The sequence below is a fragment of the Eufriesea mexicana genome, unplaced genomic scaffold, assembly GCF_001483705.2.
Source record: "Eufriesea mexicana isolate 0111107269 unplaced genomic scaffold, ASM148370v2 scaffold2087, whole genome shotgun sequence".
NCBI lineage: Eukaryota > Metazoa > Arthropoda > Insecta > Hymenoptera > Apidae > Eufriesea > Eufriesea mexicana.
This window is the reverse complement of record NW_016910162.1, coordinates 616,939-640,726: the sequence shown is the minus strand read 5'-3', so window position 1 is coordinate 640,726 and position 23,788 is coordinate 616,939. Positions and strand designations below refer to the sequence as shown.

Here is a 23,788-nt window from a genome sequence, read left to right as displayed (position 1 = left end):
GTTGAATGCGAAGCCAGCATAAGCATGCAATGTTGCATTTCCAACGTTTTCTTATCTAATTTCTGTTATACCGACAGCGGAACATTCCAGCGCAAATTAAACTTCTACACAAGCATTTTCTCGTGTCATCGTATACCTGAGAACGTACGAATAACATAAAAGTAATTGTTGATCGATCTTAAACAGTACAAAACCAACACTCGACAGAAAATTCCGGAAAGAAAGACTGCAGAAAGTTCTCCTGATAAATGCTATTAATTCTATTAATTCAATCTCGAAAAAGATTTTTCCATAAACAGCACAAAGTGAAACACAAACTCTACAAAAAATACACTAATGTGAAGAAGCAGCAAGTGGAATGAATGGAAAATATTCTCAGCAAGATTCCCACTACGTAAACGTCGTTTCCTAACCTCAAAAAGAAAAAAGAATCAATTTCTGTATTTTTACATCAATTCCTTTTAAGATTCGTGTTACGGTTCGTTCTCAGTAAAAAAAAAGGAAAAAAGAAAAAGAGTTGCAATAAACGAAATATTTCAAAAGCATTTTGAAAACGCTAATCTTATCGGGGTGAAGAAAATGTGACAAAAATATCGACACGTGCAGTTCCTTCAGTGTTGTTAATCTTCACTAAACTACCTTGTTACGCAAACTCGATCATATGTATTCTAGTTTTCCACGAAACATGCAATCTCCTACTAATAACATCAAAAATACCGAAAACTATAGTACGCACATGCGTTGAAAAATTATATCATACTATATCAAAAAGAGAAAAGAATTTTTAAATAGATATGCAAAACTCGAATATTAATAAATAATTAGCAAAGTGAACGAAATTAATCTGTAATTAAAATATTGAGCGTTAAAAAGAAAATTATTCCAGCCAGGAACACGTTTGAATTACGAGTAAACGTTGATTAAAAAATTCGTGGGAATCTTGCAGAGATTCCTCGTGGGAGCTCAACTACTCCGCAACGAAAAAGAAGGACGACATTATCCCCGTCCTCTTGTTTCCTCTCTCACTCTCGCATACGCGCTCGTTCGCTCTACCGCTTGCATTCCCTCTCTTTCAGTGCGTTTGGTTTTCTAATAATGTTCTACCGTTGCTACGTAGCACGGACGGCAGAAAGGGCGGCAGGAGAGCTTTCTCCAATCGTTGGTGTGCCAGCACCGCAGGGCTGCTACCGTTGTGCTGCTGGTGGTGGTGTATCAGCCCGTTGCTGTCCTTGCTCTGGACACTTTTCAAACACATACCAGCCGCGGCGGCGCTGGTATAGGGATACGCCTCGGCGAAATTGTACGATGTCCCCGGATACGTGGCGGCCGCTGCCGCGACGTTTTGGTACTCATAAAATTGAGACGCTGCTGCCATCGCCGCTGCATGGGTCAACTGCGTGGCCGGAAGGGGTACCAAGCCACCTGGCGCCGCAGCCGCCAGGTAAGGCGACTGGTACACGTAACCCGGTGGCACCCTGAAACCAAAATCATCCAACGGTTAGACAGTTCCGCGATTAACGATCACGCAACGACACTCATACATCTAATACGAAGAATACTCGTTGGTTAATCGTGGTGGACTAAAAAATGTATACTATAACGTTAAATTATCCATAATAAATTGATATTATTCGTGATTTCGTTTATAAATTACATTTACCGAATAATATCCACCTTTCGAAAGTTATATTTAAACTTTTACATTGGCAACTATCAAATCAATTGTTAACAATTTCGAATACCTTATAGGTTAGATTTGTACAATTATCTTCCAGTCCACCAGGATCACTTAAACCTACGTAATCACACTTGCTGTTCGAAACGACCGGTGGTCCATCGAGTGTCTCGATTCTAAATTATTTTTCTTAATCTCATTTTTAACGAACGGAACTCGATGAACACCGGAAGCTTCAACAGTACATTTTGAAAGAGTGAAAGGAGGGCAGTTGGATTTTTACGCGTGTAGAGCTATGTGTACAGTGAATGTTCCACGCAAGCGACGCTCTGCGTGCAGCTAAGTAAAGCACGGAACACAACCTCGCACCCCACCCGTCCGGCTATTAAGATAAACGGCTTATTGGAAAAGCGTTTAGTACCAACTTTCGCGGATAGATAACGCGGCGATCGCTAATGGACTCGGACTTGACATTACGAAGCGACGCGTTGGTATTCGTATCCCACGGCTCCCGGGGTAACAGCTGCGCTAGGAAACTGTCGAAAACGCAACGACGAAACAAACGTTCTTCGATCCGATTTCCATCATGAGAAATACACGACGGTCATTCGTCTCTCTCGCCGCAGCACGTGTCACTGAATCAGTAATCAATTCCGTGTTATTCGAAACTGTAACGTTCGATGTACCATTCGATAAAACGAATCCGAGTATTTATCCACGTTTCGTACCGTCAATCGAACGTTGCTTTTACGTGTGCCACGATGTATTGCTCGATAAAAGACGCGTACATATGTGCATGTAAATGTATATCGTGTTCGTGTAGAAATTATTCGATGCGTGAATAGAGGACGGGGAGAGGGAGGGGGAGTGGGGAGGGGAGGGGAGGGGGGCAGGTGGACGGAAAGCGACGCGTTATGAAAATGGTAACAGTGTGGTATCACTAAGGCGTGACAAAAAAATGCGCAACAAATCCAATAAAAGAAAAAAAAAATCCTCAACGTGTCGGCAAAACAACAACCAAACCAACGACAAACGTGTGTGTATGTGTGTGTGTAGGTCATTTCACGAATGTAAAGATACTTCTCGATACACGGCACACGATTACCTAACACCAACGTTAGTATACCTAAAATTCACAGGCGTAAGAAAGAAAAAGAAAAGTGATACGTTCCACGGCAGTGCCTCTGTCTCTGTCTCTTCTCTCTCTTTTTCTTCTTCAACGCAAAACGATCGCGTGTAAAAACATCTCGCCGCCCCGACTCTCGATTCTCCTTCGCGCGTTCTCCAATTTATCGTGACGCGATCATTTTCTTTCGACCAACGACCCTTTCAGCTCAATTATCTTCCTCCAAATACTCTGCCATAATTGATACCTCGACTATGCGAAACTAACGACCGGTATCGATATTAATTCGTTACTTTCAGCTGTAATTAACGATTAAATGTTAAAATATACCACGTGAAACTTGCGATTCAAGTGAAAATTTTTTTACTACATTAGTAATAAAATTATATATATATATATTTTTTTTTAAATGATGTTTGTACGCGGTTGTTACGAACGATGTTTTTATATCGATGTTATTATACATTGGATAATTGCGACTAATCTCTTGGTAACTGTTTCAGGTATCTTGGAATAATTTTTACGACAAATACGAAGCTCGTAAATCGCGTTTTTAAAGGACATACAGACACAGGAGACAGCCCTGAACTTTTTAACGGATCGATAATAGCTAGTGTCCAGTCCACGAAAGAAATCAATATGTTGTCCTGTGGCTTCGAACGATAGTTCGCTTCGTCGAATTAGTGCACACCAACACATAAATTAAGGAACGTTAGGAAGTATCTTGACACACGTATTTCCTGTCCACCATCTCAATTTCTGTACCAAAATTGGGTTACTGCTATAACTCGGCGTTCGATATCAAATTTTCAGTTTTTCGCCAAAAAAAAAAAAATTATGAAAATGAAGAAACGAATGTTATTATATTTTAGATTAATAATAAATTTGTAGACAGATGTTCATGGACAACATTTCAAAATTGATGTAAAATTTGTAACTAACAATGTAAAGTAAAACGATACATAATCGAATGAGGTTAGTTTTAGACTATCAATGATATTTTTAAAAGATGAAATATCAACATTTGCAGAAAAGAAAATTACAAAAGCAAACCAATTGAAATAGAAGAAAAAGATCAAATTTAACCAAACACTAAAATCTCTGATACCCATTTACCAACAAATTTTTAAAAATGATACTGGTTACAAAGGAATTTATAACCCAGGTATAACCAAATTTTTATTCTAATATTTATCGAATGAGGTCAATTTTGTTTTATTTATGACTCAAACTGTATATATTTACTGAATTATTTAATTACTATCTTTAACTCATTCATCACAGCAACTGTCCAAACGAAGGAACGAGATTAAACCCAAACAACACTGTCAGAAATTGCAACTTAACATAACCTCACAATCTTTCCTCTGGGCGGACAGCAAGTACAATTATAGTTGATGAAATCTTCATAGAATCGAAAAATTAGTAAAACCTAAGATAAAAATATCGAGAGACATACTTAAATGAAAACGATAAAATTTTTTGTTTGTCGAAAGATGGAAACAATGGTTGTCAATCTATTAACCGAAACGTTGAAATAAATGCCACGAGATCGAGTCTAGGTTTAACGATACTTCGTTACTGTCGTGTGGGATACGCAAAGGAACGTCACCTGCTATACTTTTTTGTCAAACTGATCGCCTGAAAGATTAGTATATCGGCGATCGTCGTAAAAATATTACACTTGGCTTGTTACCAGATGGCCACCAGATGCTTTCTCGGGGTACTTGCAGCCAATTTCTCGCTTCTGACAATTTCCCCCGGCGAGAACTCCACGCCAAGTTTACGGAAATTAATAGGATATTTAGAATCACGTTTATTTCCATGCCCGAATATTTCTGTCTGGTCCCAAATGGCGACGAAATAATCCGATTTGTAAATAAGAATTTTCTAAATAATAATCTTCGTTTTAACATCCATATTATCTAAACGGCATTTACGATGCTTATTATTAATACAAGTCGTGGAAATACCTGTTATTCTTTAAAACTGCTTTAAAATCCGTTATAATAAATACCGCAACAACAGTACGATCTGATCATTTGCGTGGAACAGAATTAAAAAGAAACGACATTAATACATTTGATAATTTTTTTTAATTTTATGGAATTTTCTTGTTTATATAATAACTCGTTCGATTTTATTTTATTCTTTACCTTCCACATCTCACAGATGCCTCAACGAGCCTGCAAATTAAAATAGCACTTTGAGTTAACCTTTGAAGCAATTTTTAAAAGTCGCGCCATTAATAAATTTTCATTCCTATATATTAACCTTGATCATGGATATTAAAGAGTTACGTAATCGAAATTGCGATATTGAACATCTGCATAGTGCGAGTCCAGACCTTGGACAACTAAATAAATTCACGAAATCATCTCATCTACTCTTGTATGATCTTTTTTTTATTCCTCCATTTTCTATAGAATTTATCTTGCTGACGCATCTTCGCCGCGGTCTGTGCATTATGGATGGCTCGCGTGTCCTCAACCCCACTTTTTCTACTCTGCGTGTTTTTATTTCATCCCCACTTCTCTGCCTCTCTATATATCCCTGTAGCAGCGAGCTGCGTATCTCCGTGGTCGTCCGTACCTTCTAATTCCTATTACACTTTGTACCATTGACAAGCGTGCACAAGAAAGCTAGTTAACCGTGAAAACGTTCGAAAGCAGTGATGAGACAGTTTATTAACGTAGATTGTTATTCGTATCTCCGGTATGAATATGACAGATACGTATTTGTATGACAGAATATATCGAAGGTTATGTTCAGATCTTTCGCTGCGATTCATATGTATTAAATCAAATTGATTTTAGGTTATGTTTACTACGATGCAATCGTCACGAAACAACGAATACGATACGAACAGAAACAGAGCATCGTGTTAAAACCACGAAGATTCTTCCTCACAAGTAGGTTCCTGAATTGAATTATAAATGTGACCCGATCGCTCCAAATGAGGTTAGACGTTACGAGAGAATACTCGAAAGGTATCCGATGTAATTAAAAGTGTCTAAAATGAAATCTAAATCGATTTATCGATAGCTGTGGAATTTTAACGAAGCTTTTAGAAGATAAAAATCGAATGTCTCGTATTTCGAATGCAACAATGCGCATCGATACGAGTTACCATCACTCGGTTAATTGCCGACGAGGTAAAATCTTACGAATTTCTATGTGACGCGGTACACGAGTATCGTATATGTATCTGATTAAAAGGCAATCGTGAATTCCAGGCTTCCACTGGACGTGATAACACGACAATCAACGAAGCAACTAATTGTTGGCAGCGAATTCGACGTAACTGTGACAGAGTAATTTCCAAGCAATAACATTGATCGCCCAGTACCTTCGTCCTTGGGACCTTCGTGCATAAACCAGGCGGTTGTTTTAATGGTCAGCATAATTTTCGCGATGAGAAATTGTCGGCGACACATCGCGTCGGGGCTTGCGTACAAGTTCTCATACGATCGATGTAACCCGTGGATATGCTTGTAACGAAAAAAACATGTCACACAATTTCTCCCGGGATTACGTGTGACCGTCACGTACTGGCAATTACAAAAAATATGTCGCTTTCGTTCCACTTCGAACAGATAAAAATAGGTACAGATAAATTCGTAGTAATGATAAGGAATTATTAATAGAGCTAATAAATCCAAATATAACGTATTCTTTCAACCATATGATCAATTTTTTGAAATTTTGTGTTCAACTTTAAAATTCATTTGAACATTAGAATATTAATAATTTTGTAATGTACTGTATGCTTTAGCAGCTGTTAAATAATTACAATAGAATTAATTAATGAATGATGATCATGAATAATTAATATGTATACAATATATTAAAATAAAAACCATAAGAAATTCTTTAAAAAAGTGATTTTAACGTTTGGTATAATACCATACATAAAAATAAATCCTCAAGAAATGGAAGAATAATCAAACAATTAAAAATAGTATGTTTGTAATAAATTAATAATTCAAAACAAAAGGGAAAAAAATATCTACTGTTAATTTTATTATAATAATATACTTAATATATTTAAATTGATTCCACAAATCATTCCAATATTTCTTTTGAACTAAATTAACAAAAACAATGAATATTTATAACAAAGAATTGATAATTTTAACCAGAGAATTTTCAAGTTCAGAAAAATATTCTACTGTTACCTTCCAATTACTCAAAACTGCAAAATTTGATAAATAAACATTAACACTAATTGTTAATAAGTTAAAGTAATGTACTTAACGTATATTTTTAAATTTAGAAAATGATTCAACTAAACCCTTTCAACAATCAAGAAATGGAAGACTGTTAAACAGTCGAAAACAGGAAATATTTATAGAAAATTAATAGTCTAAAATAAAAAGAAATCAAGATTCGTTCTCATGAAATTTCAGCACTGCTAATCTTCTCCGGAAATTTTCGTGCATTTGTGCCATTGTTCACGAAAGCACAAGCAGAAGACTCGAAGAATAGTGGAGGGGAGAGGATATAGATACACGGATGGATGAATAGAGAGATAGAGAGAGAGAGAGAGAAAAGAGAGAGAGAGAGAGAGAGAGAGAGAGAGAGAGAGAGAGAGAGAAAGAAACAAAAAAGTCGTTTCATAGTCACGGAAAGGTCTGCATTGTCCTTTCGTGACGTATCTAAGTGACCACCCTCGATTTCCGACGTAAAGTGGCTGTGCACCGCGATTAGGATCTCCTGGCTGCGCAAGGTAACGCGAGGGCCGACGCGTGGACAAAGTTACTTAATAGTCCCTTCTAATTCGTGAGCGCACGCTTTCAAGGACTTGCATATCCGAGTGCACACGACGGTCGTTATGGGTTGTGACACGAGGGTTGCAGAAATCCGCTGGAACCACTGAAATACCTTACCTAACCTCAAAATGAGAAAGAAACGAGAATACCCGTAATCGAAGATCAGCATAACTTGAACTTCTCGCGAAGTATATACTTCTGATTGCGAGTGCAAAGATTTCTAGAACAACGTGATCGATCATTCGATGCGACTTTGTAATTATACTTCTTTTCGAGATACAAGGTTATGGTATATGGAAAATATTTTCGGGTACAGGTATAGGGTTTTGAGGTTATAAAGTACGAAAATTTGTAGACATTTGTATACGGTTTGGAGAAACTACTTGTGGTTTGCACATTATATTCCAAATACTATATGGGGATTATGTTTATGAAGAAATTGTGTACACGGTAATAAGCCTCGAGTTTAAGAAAATAAAGGGACTATAAGAGGCAAACTAATTACGTCCATTTTGTTTTGGTGACTTTCCTATAGTATATGTTTTATGTATAGAGTTTTCATATAGCACGATCCGAGAATGCAGAGATATTCGTATAATACGAAATATTAAACGTACCTCCAAAAATTCCAATTTTCGGGAATTTTGATTATTATTTTGGACTGAAATATTATAAAAATAATTTTTAATACTATAAGAGGATTTTTTATTTATGCTAATTTACTCTTTATATTACGAACTTTTTAGGTTATTAAAAGTTTCTTATTAAATAATAATTAAAATAATAATTTTGATATAAAAATTTTGCACGAAATTTAAATATAAATTAAATTCATGACAATTCTTTGATTGTTTAATCGTTTTATACATCGTACCGATTACATATTTATTGATCTATTGTTCCTCTATTACGTTTTATTTGTTAATTTTATTTTCTTCAATAAGTACACTTGTATGTCCTTATTCAGAATGTATACGCAAATACTATTCTTAAATTGTTTGGATTCCTTTGTCGAGTATGACTCGACTCCGATGTCATTCTCAAGTAACTAGAAATCTCAGAAATATCACATCGGTGTAAAGTTCCACTGCTATTGTAAATGTAATTGATAACGAAAACAAATTTAAATTGTATCCTATTAACCAACTATGTCTTGAGCTACATCTAAAATAAAATACCTATCCCCCCCCCCACCCCATGCCTCGTACCTGTACCAATGATTATCAAAGTTATATATGTTTATTAAGTTATAACGAATTGTTAAGCTATACATGTTGTTTTAGAAAATGTCAAAAATTTTGTTTGGAAAAATTAAAAAATTGTGTAAATTACATAAATTATATGAAAATAATATAAAAGAAACGAAATTGTTCATTTTAGACGCTTCGGTTCTAGCCGACAATTGCAGCCATTTGGAAAGCAAGGGTTCTGGAAATAGCGAATATCTTCGCCATTTTATGATGTTTTATAGTGAAACAATTCAATAATAAACCTAAGAGATGTGTTGATTTAGAATAAATATACTGGAAATTGTTTTCAGTGTTTGCTCATGAAAAAATTCTCGAACATTACCTACTTTCAGAGGTGGGCAAAATAACCTAACCTCTAAATCCTTTAACTCCTTTATCGACTATGACTCGACGTTAATTTCCTCATGTTTTTAAATATATCACGAAAATAACTAAAAAACAAAATTTGTTTAAATTGATCAAGGTAACCTAACCTCTAAATCCTTGACTCGACATTTCCTCACATTTTTAAATATATCATAAGAATAACTAGAAAACGACGTTAATTTCCTCATGTGTTTAAATATATCAGGAAAATAACTAAAAAACAAAATTTGTTTAAATTGATCAAGGTAACCTAACCTCTAAATCCTTGACTCGACATTTCCTCGCATTTTTACATATATCATAAAAATAACTAGAAAACGAAATTCCCATCTACCTACCATTTTCTATTTTAATTTAAAATAAAAATCCTAATATAATAGAGAGTCATTAGAAAGAAATTTGGAAAAGAATTTCGAGTGCAGTGGGTTCTCCTGTTGATCCAAAAATGCACGTAATTAGGTACTTCTGAAGTTTAAGAATCTTTTCCAATTTTAAATGTTTCGATAAAATTATTTTACAAAAAACTGCACTCTATCGCTAAAATGAAAGAGCAATTGGATTTATTTAAAAAACAAGCTTCAATTTCTAGTCACTTATTTTATCAAGGATATTTTATTATTTCAATTCCAAAATTCTTAAAACTGTTATTCCTATTGTACACAGTGTATTGTACAAAATGAATTTTCAAATTCAATTTGAAACTACGCTTTATAAAAAAAAGCTAAACTAAGCTTTATAAAAAAAAGCTTTATAAGTAACTATAACTAAGCTTTATAAAACAAAATTCTGTATTTTTTTATGCAAATCACCTGCCTCTCGAATATATTTTTCATCCTGTGTATACACATTTAAACTGAAAAATTGGAGAATTTTCACGTAATATATCTGGATTCGAAGACTAATAAAACACTAGATACATATTTACGCTACATTTCAGTGGTAAAAAAAATTTGTTTAATTCCCACTTGACTCACGACATGATTCAAAATTTGCCTCTTAAAACCGATTTTTCCATCGTTAATTCGAATAATCGAATTAAGAATTTATTTAGATCCACGTTATATAAAGCTCTAACGTGGAAGAAGAAAAATTTCACGCGTGATTCGCACGCGACGCCATGACCGCAGGGGTGTCTCGCGAGACCCCGAGGCCCGTCCCGCACGGCGTACCGGGGGCTTCCCGTGCACGTGAAAATGTGACGGCACGTGTGCCAGGTGGTCGGCCGGTAATTTTCGTTTTACTGTGTTTCCGCATCGCGTGTGGACGAGTACCGTACTTTCCCGCCTGTATAGGTATACGCGAACACCTGTGCGCCGCGGGAAATACCTGTTTAATCGTCGAACTCGCCGACGTGTGCGCGCCGCTCGCGTGGGCGCGCGTATGTGTGCGTGCGTACGTGCAGAGTCGATGCGCAGAGCGCGAAGCGTGCAGGCGCCGGCGCCGTGGATAATCCAATGGGATGATCTGCCAATCCTTGAAAAGCGGAACAGACCAATGGTGGGTTCGAGGGTGGTTCTTCCACGGACTTAATTGTTTCTTTTGCTAACGCGTTCTTGTACTTCGTTTCGGAGCGTGTATGGATAAACCAGGAAACCCAAGGTTGTGGAAAGTAGAGCATCGATGATATAAGGATAGAAGCGGGAACCCCGGAACGTCATTCGTGATAAATTTGCACGAGAATTTCGGGAAATATTTAGGCAAATTGCACAGTCGGGAAAATGTATACAAATTTTGAGGTTATGTAAGGAAATTGCTTGGCGTAATTACGTTTTCGGGGTACTACTGTGCCGTAAATAGAGATATGAAAAATATTTAAAATACTGCGAATATTAGACAGCAAATTCACTATTGTTGTTGGCGAATTTGAGTATGGTCGTAAAGAAAATATTAAGCTTGAGAATTTTGGGAAATATTTAGATAAATTTCGAATTTGTGAGAATATATAAAAATTTGAGGTTATGTATGGAAATTGCTTGGCGTAATTACGTTTTCGGGGTAGGACAGTGTCGTAGCTAGAGATACGAAAAATATCTAAAATATTGCGAATATTAGATAGCAAATTCACTACTGTTGTTGGCGAGTTTGAGTATGGTCGTAAAGAAAATATTAAGCTTGAGAATTTTGGGAAATATTTAGACAAATTGTACATTTGCGAGAATATGTAAAAATTTTGAGGCTATGTATGGAAATTGCTTGGCGCAATTACGTTTTCGGGGTAGGACAGTGTCGTAGCTAGCGATATGAAAAATATCTAAAATATTGCGAATATTAGACAGCAAATTCTCTACTATTGTTGACAAGTTTAAGTATGGTTGTAAAGTAATTAAACTCGAATGAATGAAACAAAAATAAAATTGTCTCCGACACCGATAAAGTGCTAGCTACGCCATTGTTTCGAAGGTATTAAACTATTTAGAATTAATCTAATTAACTGTTCGCAAATCAAAACAATTAACTCCACTATTTTCAAATTTTTTCCGAAATTTATAAATTTTCTTTTCCTTTTTAAATTAACCATTATAATGAAACACAATTTTCCAAAAATATCTCGGAAAAAAGAAAGATTTTCAGCATATTTATTACAATTAAAATATATCTCTTAAAACTAAAGATATTTTCACGTTTTCTATTTCATTTTATCGTATAAATAAATACGTACACAGTCTTTTGTGAAAAAAGAAAAAAAAATTATTTTCCGTAATTACAAGTTCCGTAAATAACAAATACACAAGAAAAAAAAGAAATTATATTAAAAATCGAATCCCAAAATATCAGTCCAGTTTCTCGAAAAACTCAAACACGATATTATCGGCTCTACAATACTAAATTGCAGGATAAAATTAATATCCAACATAAAAAAAAATTTTTTTAAATAAATTTTTTAAACCTAAAATAAATTTCTATTTTTCTTTTTTTGGAGTTAATAGATTTGATTGTCATTAAAAAAAAAATTAATGTTTTTAATCTTAAATAAATTTCTATTTTTCCTTAATCTATTTGATTGTCATCAAAAAAACACAAAAATTGATGTTTTTAATATAAAATAAATTTCTATTTTTCTATTTTTTAGAGTTAATCGATTCGATTGTCATTTAAAAAAATTAATGTTTTGTAAAATAAATTTCTATTTCTTCTTTTTTTTGGAGTTAATTGATTTGATTGTTATTAAAAAGAAAAAGAAAAAAATGCCAAAAAATAGAAACGCAAATCGATAAACTCACCAGAATGGATGAGTATCGCGTGGCGTACACTCATTCTTTGAAATGGTTCTTTTGTCGTAGAATAGCGAGGAACTAAGTGTACATATAGAAGAAAAAGCGACAAGGCGGTAACGAAAATAGAAATTTATCTTCCGGGAGACACCATTATACGCCGAAGTACCGATTGTTCGCGGTCGTGTTTAAGATATTAAGGCAGTAAGCCGTGTTTCCAACGCGCGAAAAGTTACGGTTCGGTGGAACGCGACTGGGGTCTCAAAGAGGGCTCATTTTACGATGACTTCGAATACTTGATTTCGCGGCTACAGAATTAAACGCCAGAAACTCGTGTAATGTTTGTCTCCTGGGAAACGTTACGAGTGTTGCGGGATGAGTGACAGCGACAGGTGGATAGGAGCATCGACAATGAAAATAGAAACAGACATTCTGCATGGAGAGACGAAGCTCTTTCCTAAAACCAATACTTCAACTATGACAAACTGGCGCCCAAGTCTGATAACGATATTAACTTATCTAGCATTGAAATTTAAATAGATGCAAATTTATTGCACATATGTATAGATTTCAATGTTATATTGAATTTAAAAATTGCTTAATAAATAAATGTAGCATATACAGATTTCAACTGTACAATTTGAAACTAACATCTAAAATTGATTTTCTATATCATATTTTCATATTATTGGAATTATAGCTTGTAATAGTTTATATTTAGAATTGAATGTATGTTAATAACAAAAATTCTATGTTTATTATATTTAATGCCAAATTTAATTTAATATATAATATGAAATTTAATTTAATATTTAATACCAAATTTAGTTTCTTCATATTGGTAAAATTATGTAAAATCTGAAACTAACATTCAAAATTGATTTTCCATATCATATTTTCATATTATTGAAATTATAGCTTGTAATAGTTTATATTTAGAATTGGATATATGTTAATAACAAAAGTTCTTTATTTATTATATTTAATACCAAATTTAGTTTCTTTAGATTGGTAAAATAATGAAGAAACCTAAAATTAACATGCAATATTGATTTTCCATATCACTTTTTCATATTATTGGAATTATAGCTTGTAATAGTTTATATTTAGAATTGAATATATGTTAATAACAAAAATTCTATATTTATTATATTTAATGCCAAATTTAATTTAATATATAATATGAAATTTAATTTAATATTTAATACCAAATTTAGTTTCTTTATATTGGTAAAATTATGTAAAATCTGAAATAAACATCCAAAATTGATTTTCCATATCTTTTTTTCATATTATTGAAATGGTGGTTTTTAATAATTTATATTTATAATGGAATATATGTTAATAACAAAATTTCTATATCTATTATATTTAATACCAAATTTAATTTAATATTTAATATAAAATTTAATTTAATATTTAATACCAAATTTTGTTTCTTTCATATTACTAAAATTATTGTCTGTAATATTATATATTTAGAATGACTTATGTATTGATACCAAAAGTTCAAATTTGTTATCTATAATTAAGTGTGAACTAGTACCTAAATTTATTTTTTTTTATACTACTAAAATCATGGTCTGCAATATTTTATATCTAGAATGATTTATATATTGACAGCAAAGATTCCATATTTATTATCTAAAATTAGGTGTGAACTAACAACCAAAATTTATTTTTCCTGGTTCCTTTTTCTATATAATTGAACTGTAATCTGTAATATTTTACATTTACAATATAATAAACATTAATTATTAACTAAACTCCCAAAATTATTTTCTGAAATAAAGAATTTAGCTCTGTTGCCCCTATTAACTCTAATTTATTCCCCACATTTTTCTTTCTCCTATATAACTCAAACTATGGTCTCTAATATTTCATACTAAAAATATAGTACATATTCACAGCAAAGAGACCGAACTTAGTATCTACAATTAAATATAATGTACCACCCAAAATTAATATTTTTAATATACTTCAAATTATGGATTGGAATTATCTTATATTCAAGGCATAACACATACCAATATCAAAAACCTCACAATTTCATTTACAATCCCACGTAAACCAGCGCCTAAAATAAATTTCCCAAACTCGATCGTTTCTATATACTCAAAAATATTTTACACTAAGAATCCAATATCAATATTTATTCCTACAAGCAGTACCTAATTCTAACCTAATTCTACTTTAACGTAATTACTCAAAAAGCAATACCAACATCTCTCAGTACAACGAGAAAATCAATTCGAAAATCGATGCAACTAACCTAGCAAGTCCTAACCTCAAATCTCGCGTCCCTCTTGAAATATCTTCGATATTACTTTTTTCAATGACACGATATCTCGAATTACAGACAAAAGCGATAAAATTCTTCGAGCTTTAAGTATCAACACTAAACTCGACGATCTTAACGCGAATATCAGGCAAGCCAACAGAACAGAAGTGATCGCCCCAGCGGAGAGAAAAAGGCGCAGTGCTACCAGTAGAAATAGAAAATCACGAGGCTCTTCGTAACTTCGCAAGGAACAGTTTTAATCCGTGTTAAAAGTCCTCTCGTAGGAAGCCACGATGGAATGGCTCAAACATAGAAGCTGACACGGGGGACAGGTGGATCTAAATAAAGATTGGACCAGCGCCAGAATCTTCAAGATGGCCGAGCCGTGATTCGAGGCGTGTCGTCGTCGTGCTCGTCGTCATCGTCGTTGTCGTTGTCGTTGTCGTCGTCGTCGGCGGTCCGTTGTGAGGGCTTACGACACCACGAATTTACCAGCACCGAGAAAACCCACTGCGACGTACAAAACGACCCCAGCCCGGTGTTGGATTTCACATTTCCACCTACGTTCCGCTAATTTCAGGACATGTGCTTCGCAATTCGGATTACCAATTCGACACGTGAATTCCTGCCCGATCTATTGGGTAGTCCGGGAAGTTCGAAAATCGTTGGGAAATCGTACATCGAAACAGTTCGTGTAGCCAAACCTCGCAAAATGCTCGTATATAGTGAATTTTTGCTAATTGTGTCATATAACGTGGGTTATTCTCGATCAGTGTTTTAATCTGATCTTCATCCGTGGTGGGGGGCCTATCTGGGCGTTCTTAATTTTTAAGGTCGGAATCACCGGCTTTAAACCTAACAAACCACTTCCGCACAATTCTTTCAGCTATAGTACCTTCGTCATAAACAGCGCATATCTTGTTTGCCGCTTATTGTGGCATTTTTGCCTTTCCGGTAAAACAAAAGCATTAAATGCTTAAAATACACTTGGTTTTCTTGCATATTCAAAGACGTATAAAATTGACAAAAATTAATGGATCGTATACAAATATTTTTCCAAATATGCCTCAATACTGTCTTTTACGATATGTACGCATGTAATTTGTTCTCGATCGTTCTGATATATTCAGACCTAATCTTGCGCCATCTACCAAAAATCGGCACGAACTTCCCGAAAGACCCAATACCTTCGTGTCGATAATCAGCAAAGTAATACACTCTGCTGCATAATTATTTCAACGATTTGGAGAGGTGATTGAGGTTATGTTGCACGATGCAGATTTAATACACGAGCGTTTCGCAACCAATACAGAGAGTATTTATCGATGATGATAAAATGTGTACACTGACACTGTTTTTATGACAAAATCGAGGCACAAAGGATTAATACTATGACAACGAGCCTAACTTTAGGGTGTATTCTTATGATTCGCTTTGAAAAAGTCGATTTTTTTTTTGCATTTTCTCGAAGCGTATACTTTGGAAAATGTTTGCGTGAAAGGGTTTTCTCGAATTCGTAAAATTATCGAAGTTATGGGTGTTTAAAGTGCGGCTTACTGGCATTGCACAATGGGTAACGAAAACTTCGAACGCGTTTTTCTCGAAACCGTGTTTTTCGAACTGACTGACGGGATATCTCGCGTTCTGGTTGACCGATTGTCTCGAAATTTGAAGGAGATCTTTACCAGATGCACCTTTATCATGTGAATCACGGATTTCAAAATCCGATGTTTTTTTCTATTTTTGTTTACCACCCAAAGGACGAAAAACACGAGGAAAATCGATATCTAAATTTCAAAATGCTGCCATTTTTTTAATTTTCGAAATTTCGCTGTTTTAGTGGTTCGTGCTATAGCTGTATTTATACTAATTATGATGCTGTTTGGTTTTTTCGTTTCGGATAATCAGATCGTCCGGAATCGTGTTTGCCATTCGAGTCCGTTTTTAAAAACACGATTTACCCAAGATATATAATTTCCAAAATTTTCAATAATTTTGCTTAAAAAAATTGGAAATATCCTTCGAGTATAAATAAATCTATATTTAATAAATTTTATTATAGCAAATAAGTGCAATGAATTTAAAATTCGAAATAATTCGTTATGGGTGTTTCATACTAAAGATGAATTACAATAGTAATTCTAGTGTGCACTGGATTAAAATTATTTTAACAGCAAATTTTGAAATGGATCCTAAAAATTTTATTTTTAATTCGATTTTATCACGAGTAAAATATAGTGGGTAATTAAAATTAAATAATTCTACATATCATGTACTATATGTTACATATACACGTGCATATGTTTACTTGGAGGCATTATATCGGCGAATGTTTCGCATCAGTGGAAATTTAGTTATTGAGATACTTAAAGGAATATTATGAAAATGGAATGCTTTATGTCGACCTTCTTCTTATTATAAACGGGTATTTCTGTCCTGTAATTTTGGAACAATAAAGTAGCCGGGCAGTTATTTTAACATTAAATGGAAGTCGTAAAATAGAAAATAGTGAACAGGACCAAAGAGAAAACACGAAAGGTTTTTACTGAAATATTGCCACTTTGTGACACCTTGATAAATTACTATATGAAAAGTCTCTCTTCCTTATTTAACTCCCCCCAAAAAAATAAAAAAAAAAATAAAAAAGAAAATATCGTAACTTTCATCACGTGTTCCAAATTTTGATAAATTTTTTAATTTTTAAATTTTGATTATCCATCCTTGTTCAATACGACGTAATTTCTTTTTCAATTTTAATGAACCACGCGAGATAAAATTTTTGCGTATAATATTGCGAGCAGTGTCGATCTATTTCGCGAAACGAGAAAAGTCGGGGCGCCTCCCGAGTAAAATTGACAAAAGGAAAATAATCGACAGGTAAATCGTGGCATCTGACATTTTTGACATCCCTGTAAAATCAAATGACACGAAATATTTCCCTGTTCTTCGATCCCCTAATGACAGACGGTACACACCGTGTTATATTAAAGTTCAAAAACCACCACGTACAACACCAAAAAATACAACACCAATAGCGACACCAAGTGTAGTGTAAGCCTTCACCACACACACAAGGTTATTAATATTATAATTGTTAGCGGAGCCTGTACACTCGACGAATCTCCGTTTCATCTAAACAAAATTCGTTCATCATACATCAAATGGTAATGCGTTAGTAAATACTTTTCTCCTATCTTAAAATTAAGGTTTAAGAAGAAAAAAAAAAGAAATGAAAAGAAAAGAAAAAACTAGAAGAAAATTCGCATAGGGACACTACCTTTTTTCAACGAAGAATCGTTGACACATTTCAAAAAATACGTCCAAGACACCAGAAAATAGTGAATAATAAGAAACTAATATCACAAGCAAAAGGAGCCATTTTATTTTTGCATGAACGAAACATGGTGACTATAAATAGAAATAAGTACAGTAATTTGTCTAGGGACATTTATCTGAAGTAAACTAATAGTGGGACTAACAGTAAAGGTAATAACTATTAATAGCATAATTGTTACCTTTTTTATAGTACTTTAGTTAAATATCCCTAAACAAATTATACTATTTATTTATAATCGTTATATGTTGTTTGTAATATTTCAGTTAAATATCCCTAGACAAATTATGCTACTCATTTACAACAATTATATGTTGTTTATAATACTTTAGTTAAATATCCCTAGACAAATTATACTATTTATTTATAATCGTTATATGTTGTTTGTAATATTTCAGTTAAATATCCCTAGACAAATTATGCTACTCATTTACAATTATATGTTGTTTATAATACTTTAGTTAAATATCCCTAGACAAATTATACTATTTATTTATAATCGTTATATGTTGTTTGTAATATTTCAGTTAAATATCCCTAGACAAATTATGCTACTCATTTACAACAATTATATGTTGTTTATAATACTTTAGTTAAATATCCCTAGGTAAATTATGCTAGTTATTAATGTATATTTTGTTTATGTAAAAATAAAATTTCCGTTTGTGAGGTTAGTTTCTTATTTTCAAATTTACCAACGAACTTTTGCTTTGTCCCTGTGCGAATTTGATCCATTGCATGTTACACTTCCGGTTCTCTTCTTTTCTTCCTGTTTTTCGTACCGATTCCATCTTTCGATACCGTTCGATATCTCGACGAATTTCTACGCTGCACCGAAGAATCTGACCGGGCCAAACGGGGTAAACCGCGATAAAATCGATTGCCGCGATGAAAATTTAACGAACCTTGTCGTGTTTCGCGGCGGTGCGGGTCGATTTCCGGCGAAAAATACGGGAGATCCACCGCTTCGGAGAATCGACCGTATCGTTCATAATTCAACGAAATTCTGCTGCACGCGGTTACTCTCTCCCTGCTATTTTTCTTCCTCTTTTCTTTCCTCGATAATCGAGTAAATAATTCGCGTGGCAGGCGTGTCGGCTTTCCGCGAAGCGCCATTCAACAAATCGCGAGAAAAACATGGCCGCGCCGTACTGGCGCCAAATTCGAAAAACGACCATTCGTCGCTGGTATCGCGTGGATAATTAAACTCGATGATAGTTCAAAAATAAAAACGATAGTTCGCGATCGTGAACGATGATAATCTTAACAGGGAATATTCGATATTCAAAAACTGACGAAATTCCGCCACCAAGGACACCAAAATAATAAAAAAAAAAGAAAAATGAAAACAAATACACGCGAGAACGAGTTGAAATTCGGGAAAAGAGATCTAGGTACTCGATGATGCGCAACTTGAGATGCTGAAAGGAAACCGAGGTAGTAGAGGGCCTATGTGAGATGCAGTGTCGGGCGCTTCGATAATTCGCCGACAGATGTCGCGATCGATATCGCGACACTCGGTGGCAGGTTACAGAACTCGGATTTCAAACGGGGAAACATAACCAAGTTGCCCCTGGCTGTTATTACACCGTTGTAACAACGTTAATCGGACAATTCCTTATCGAAAGTAATGATTATAATTACTGCAATTAATATTAATATTATTACGATTATTATGATTATGTTGATTAAGAAAAAGAGTGTAAAAGAGTAAAGACCAAAAAAGTCAAAACCAGTAAACAAACAAATCTCTCAGCAACCGCAATCATTGTCATATCACTTCACGTCAACCTCATCAAGAAAGAAGAAACAAAAAAACACAACCAAAAAAATACAGTAGTAGAAGAAGAAGAGGCCGATCCTCGGAAGTCATTGATTTTGTAGAAATAAATTCGTGGGTACTCATGGCTTCTGATACGTGTGCGTGTGCCGCGTTCTTTCTCTCTCCCTCCCTCTCTTTCTCATCGATTGCAAATATCTCTGCCCCTTCTTTCCGTTTCCCTTTCTCATATACTTTTCGTTTCACGTCTCTCTGACTCTTTCCATTCATCTCTCTTTACATTTCTCCCCTTCTTTCTCTTTTTTTCCTGTGCCTTTTTTTTTTTTTTTTTTCGTTTTTTTGTTTTTACTTTTACACATTTTGCGCTCCTTGGAACGTCCCATGGCGCTCTCAAGGATCTCGATAAGGGAATTCTCTGCTTGCTCCCTTACGCGCATGCGTCAGGATGCTGAAACGTTATATATAGTCTATCTTTAACAAAATATTCACAACATAGTCAAGCCGAAACCGTCAAGCGAGTACCTTCATTTTTCGATTTTCGAGTATTATTATTTTCGATTTTCGAGTATTATTTTCTTTTTTTTTTTTTCCTTTTTATTTATCTATTTTTTTCTCGGTTTCCTAAAACCGCGCCCCCTTTCGCCACACGTTGCAAGCAAAATGGAGAAAAATTAATTCCGAATTTATATATTTTTTTTTTTCTCTTTTTTCTGAGTCGTTTGAAAAATATCATCGAATTGTGGTGAAAAAAGTAAAGTATTATGCTAACTGTTTAAAAATTGAACGATCGTTGGGTGCACCGTTTCCGTTTTTTCGATATGCTCACGTTAGATTAGTATCGACGATGCAATTTTGAAATTCGATTTCGATAATGAGAATGCTAGCGAGGACTCCTCTTGACATACGCTATTTTCTCGATAACTACGATTAAAACATGTACGTTCTTAATAATGTTGGACAAATCACATCAACGTAGGGACTCACCCATATTGGCCAGGAAGAACTGCGGGGTACCCGGCTCGGATGCCAGCAGCGAACGGGAATGCTGAAATCATAAACAGTTCAGAGTTAATCCTATTTACGTTTCTAATGGCCAGCCCTGAACTCGGCTTCGTGTAAATCGAACATCCTGCTCTTTGCATACATCTCTATGTATTTATATGTATTTATGTATATTTCTTTTCACGTGGTTCGCCTAGGATGAATGTTATTTGCAGGTGATAATGACAGAGCTTATGATGGCTTGCTGACACTTTCAGCAGAGGAAAGGAAATTTAAAGGAAGAATCAAAATTTGTAATACGATGAAAAAATTTTTCAGGAACAAAAGATAAAAATTTGGAAAATCATATGAATGAATTTTTCAATATTTTGAAAATTAAAATACACTAATATTCCATGTTAAATATAAAGGATAAAAGGATAAGAATATTTCTGTACTTTCATTGTATTAAAATATTAAAAATATTTCTTCTGCTTTCGAGAAAAATCAGTAAAAAAATATGTTATGTTACGAGAACTATAATTCAAGGAATTCTGAAATTTAATGATTTAATGAATGTAATTGAAATAGAAACCAAAAATAAAATATTGTTTCTATTTTTACTATAATTGTAAAACTCTTTTTATTTTAGGGAGTCAATAAAGAAATTGTGTATTGTATGAAATAAAATCCAATTTAAAAAGTTAAAATTTCATAAAAATTATAATCCCAAAAAAACAAATCCAGAAATATCTTTCAGAAAAATTTTGGAATAAAATTTGTAAAAATTCAGAAGTATCTCTTAGAAAAATTTTTGAATAAAATTTGTAGAAATTAAGAAGTATTTCTTAGAAAAATTTTTGAATAAAATTTGTAAAAATTCAAAGGTATCTCTTAGAAAAATTTTTGAATAAAATTTGTAGAAATTCAGAAGTATTTCTTAGAAAAATTTTGTAATAAAATGTGTAGAAATTCAGAATTTAATTTAGAATTGCATTAAAAATCTGATAAAACTGTCTCAAAAGATTCTTCCTTTTCAGTTCTTCCATATTTCCTTTCTTTTCTGGTCAGTCAGTTCAGAAATATTCCATGAAGCGAGGTTCCATATGATTAGGCTACTCGATATTGCATGACAGCTTGTCTTCGAATCGTTTAGCAGTATCTTAAAAAATGTTGTTACAATGGAATCACTATGAACTACCTGAAAATTCACTCATGCAATATGCATAGCATAGCATACGCTTTGTATACATCTATATTCCAGTGATGGTTATGACATGCTTTCTATCAACGAATAGATCATGATGCGCAATAAATTCGAAACGAACGTAGGTGCATACATGACGCGTGCAAAACACGATACAGAAACAGCAAAAGGCATCTCACAGCAAAGAAGCATGCACTAAACAAGCACAGACTATACTAAAAATAAAGTAAAGAAAATAAAGAAATATTTGGCATAGCGAAATAACAAAATATTTTTTAAAAAATACTAACGTGCTATGATAAAATATATTTAGTAAGGAATATACAGGGTGTCCCAAAAACCGTACCCAATCTTCATGATGTTCTTTCCGAATGAGAAAAATAAAACAGAGCCAAAAATAGGTTCCAATATTAACCCATTAACTGCCAAATTTCTTTTTTTGAAATTTTTAGCCGGATAAGTTATATATATATATGCACAAAAGGTTGTGTAACAGTATAATTATATTCAAATTATGCTTTGTTTTGAAAATATTCGATATTTTGAAAAGGTCCCAAAATGGGTATCGTTATAAAATGATCGATAAAATCATTTCAATAAAAAACGAAAGACTGAGTAAGTAACATATCGTTACTATAACCTCTAAATTACATATTTATGTGCGGTATTTCATTATAATAGAAAAACCAAACCAAAAATATAATGCTTCAAATATGACAATTCTGTTCCGTTCAACTTACACGCGAATTTCAAATTTGTTCGCTTGTTGTATAGAAACGAAGCACAGAATACACGTAATACGTTTTGCTACATACGATATTGACTGATATATATATAGAATAAAACTAAACTGTCAGGCGTACCAAATATATTTTTGGCGCCGAGTGTACGTAAAATTCCAAAATATCCAAATGAGGGTCATAGCAGCTAATGGGTTAATTTCGAATGTTAAATTTGAGACACTAAAACCTTCTTTGTAATTAACTTTAATTATTAATCAAAATTGACACCGTCCATTCGAAAAATTAAAATTCATGATATTGGACTTCTCTAACGTGTTTCAGAATTAGAAATATAAAACAGAGCCACAGAGAAAATAGTAAGTTCCAATATTAATTTCGAATATTAAAATTTGAGACAATTAATTTTAATTATTAATAAAATCTGGTACACTTCCATTCGAAAAATGAAAATTGGCCTTTAGGTATCGTTCAAATCACCATCTATGCAGAAACAATTTCTCCAATTTTTATTTTAATTGTTTATTCCAATTCTACAATTTTTTCATTGATATTTTGATGTAACTGGTAAATTTTATTCAGACAAAATTATCGAGACACCCGGTATAGTCGCATTTTCGTAAAATACACTTTAGAACTATGGAAGTTAAATATTATAGCTCTCAACTACACGTACACGTCGAAAGTATATGTGAATAAAATTGGAATTTATTATCCTGGTAAATTTTTTAGTGATTTTTTTGATCCCTAAATGAAAAATATGGTGGAATGTTAAAAAATTTCGAAAAGGAAAAATATTGGACATAAAGCTGTTAAATTATTTATTACGATATATTGCAATATGGTGTTGAGTGTTTGATAAGACGAATTTTGAGTTGGAAATGATTTTTGAGCCCGGAAAGAAAAGAGAAACAAAGGTGGTGCCGGCACTCGGGTTAGGGCAATTTTAGACTTAGGTGCTGAAGCGCCAAGCTATGTTGGCCTGGAGCCATCGCAAGAGTTCAAGAAAGTGACTCGACCTGCACAAGTGACGTTGGTAACGCTGTTTTTTTGCCCTTTCGACG

At 33.7% G+C, this 23,788-nt stretch overlaps 1 protein-coding gene and 1 long non-coding RNA gene across 7 annotated transcripts in view; one reads left to right on the top strand and one right to left on the bottom strand.

Annotated features, from left to right (window-relative positions):
- The window catches only part of LOC108549559 (RNA-binding protein 24), a 39,310-nt gene that overhangs the window by 1,834 nt on the left and 13,688 nt on the right, over nucleotides 1-23,788 (bottom strand). For 4 of the 5 annotated variants that reach the window (XM_017902984.1, XM_017902985.1, XM_017902987.1 and 1 more), the window contains 2 exons: nucleotides 20,781-20,841; nucleotides 1,105-1,475 (listed from right to left, as the gene is read on the bottom strand). In XM_017902984.1, coding sequence (XP_017758473.1) covers nucleotides 1,105-1,475; nucleotides 20,781-20,841 — 432 coding nt within the window. The remainder of the gene's footprint in view (nucleotides 1-1,104; nucleotides 1,476-20,780; nucleotides 20,842-23,788) is intronic. The other variant, XM_017902989.1, reaches the window with a different exon arrangement.
- LOC108549560 (uncharacterized) lies at nucleotides 4,820-6,498 on the top strand. Of its 2 annotated transcripts, none has more exons than XR_001890343.1 (3): nucleotides 4,820-5,516; nucleotides 5,618-5,956; nucleotides 6,038-6,498. It is a non-coding gene; the product is annotated as an uncharacterized LOC108549560 (long non-coding RNA). The 2 variants fall into 2 exon arrangements; XR_001890344.1 differs by having other exon boundaries at nucleotides 4,820-5,762; nucleotides 5,847-5,956.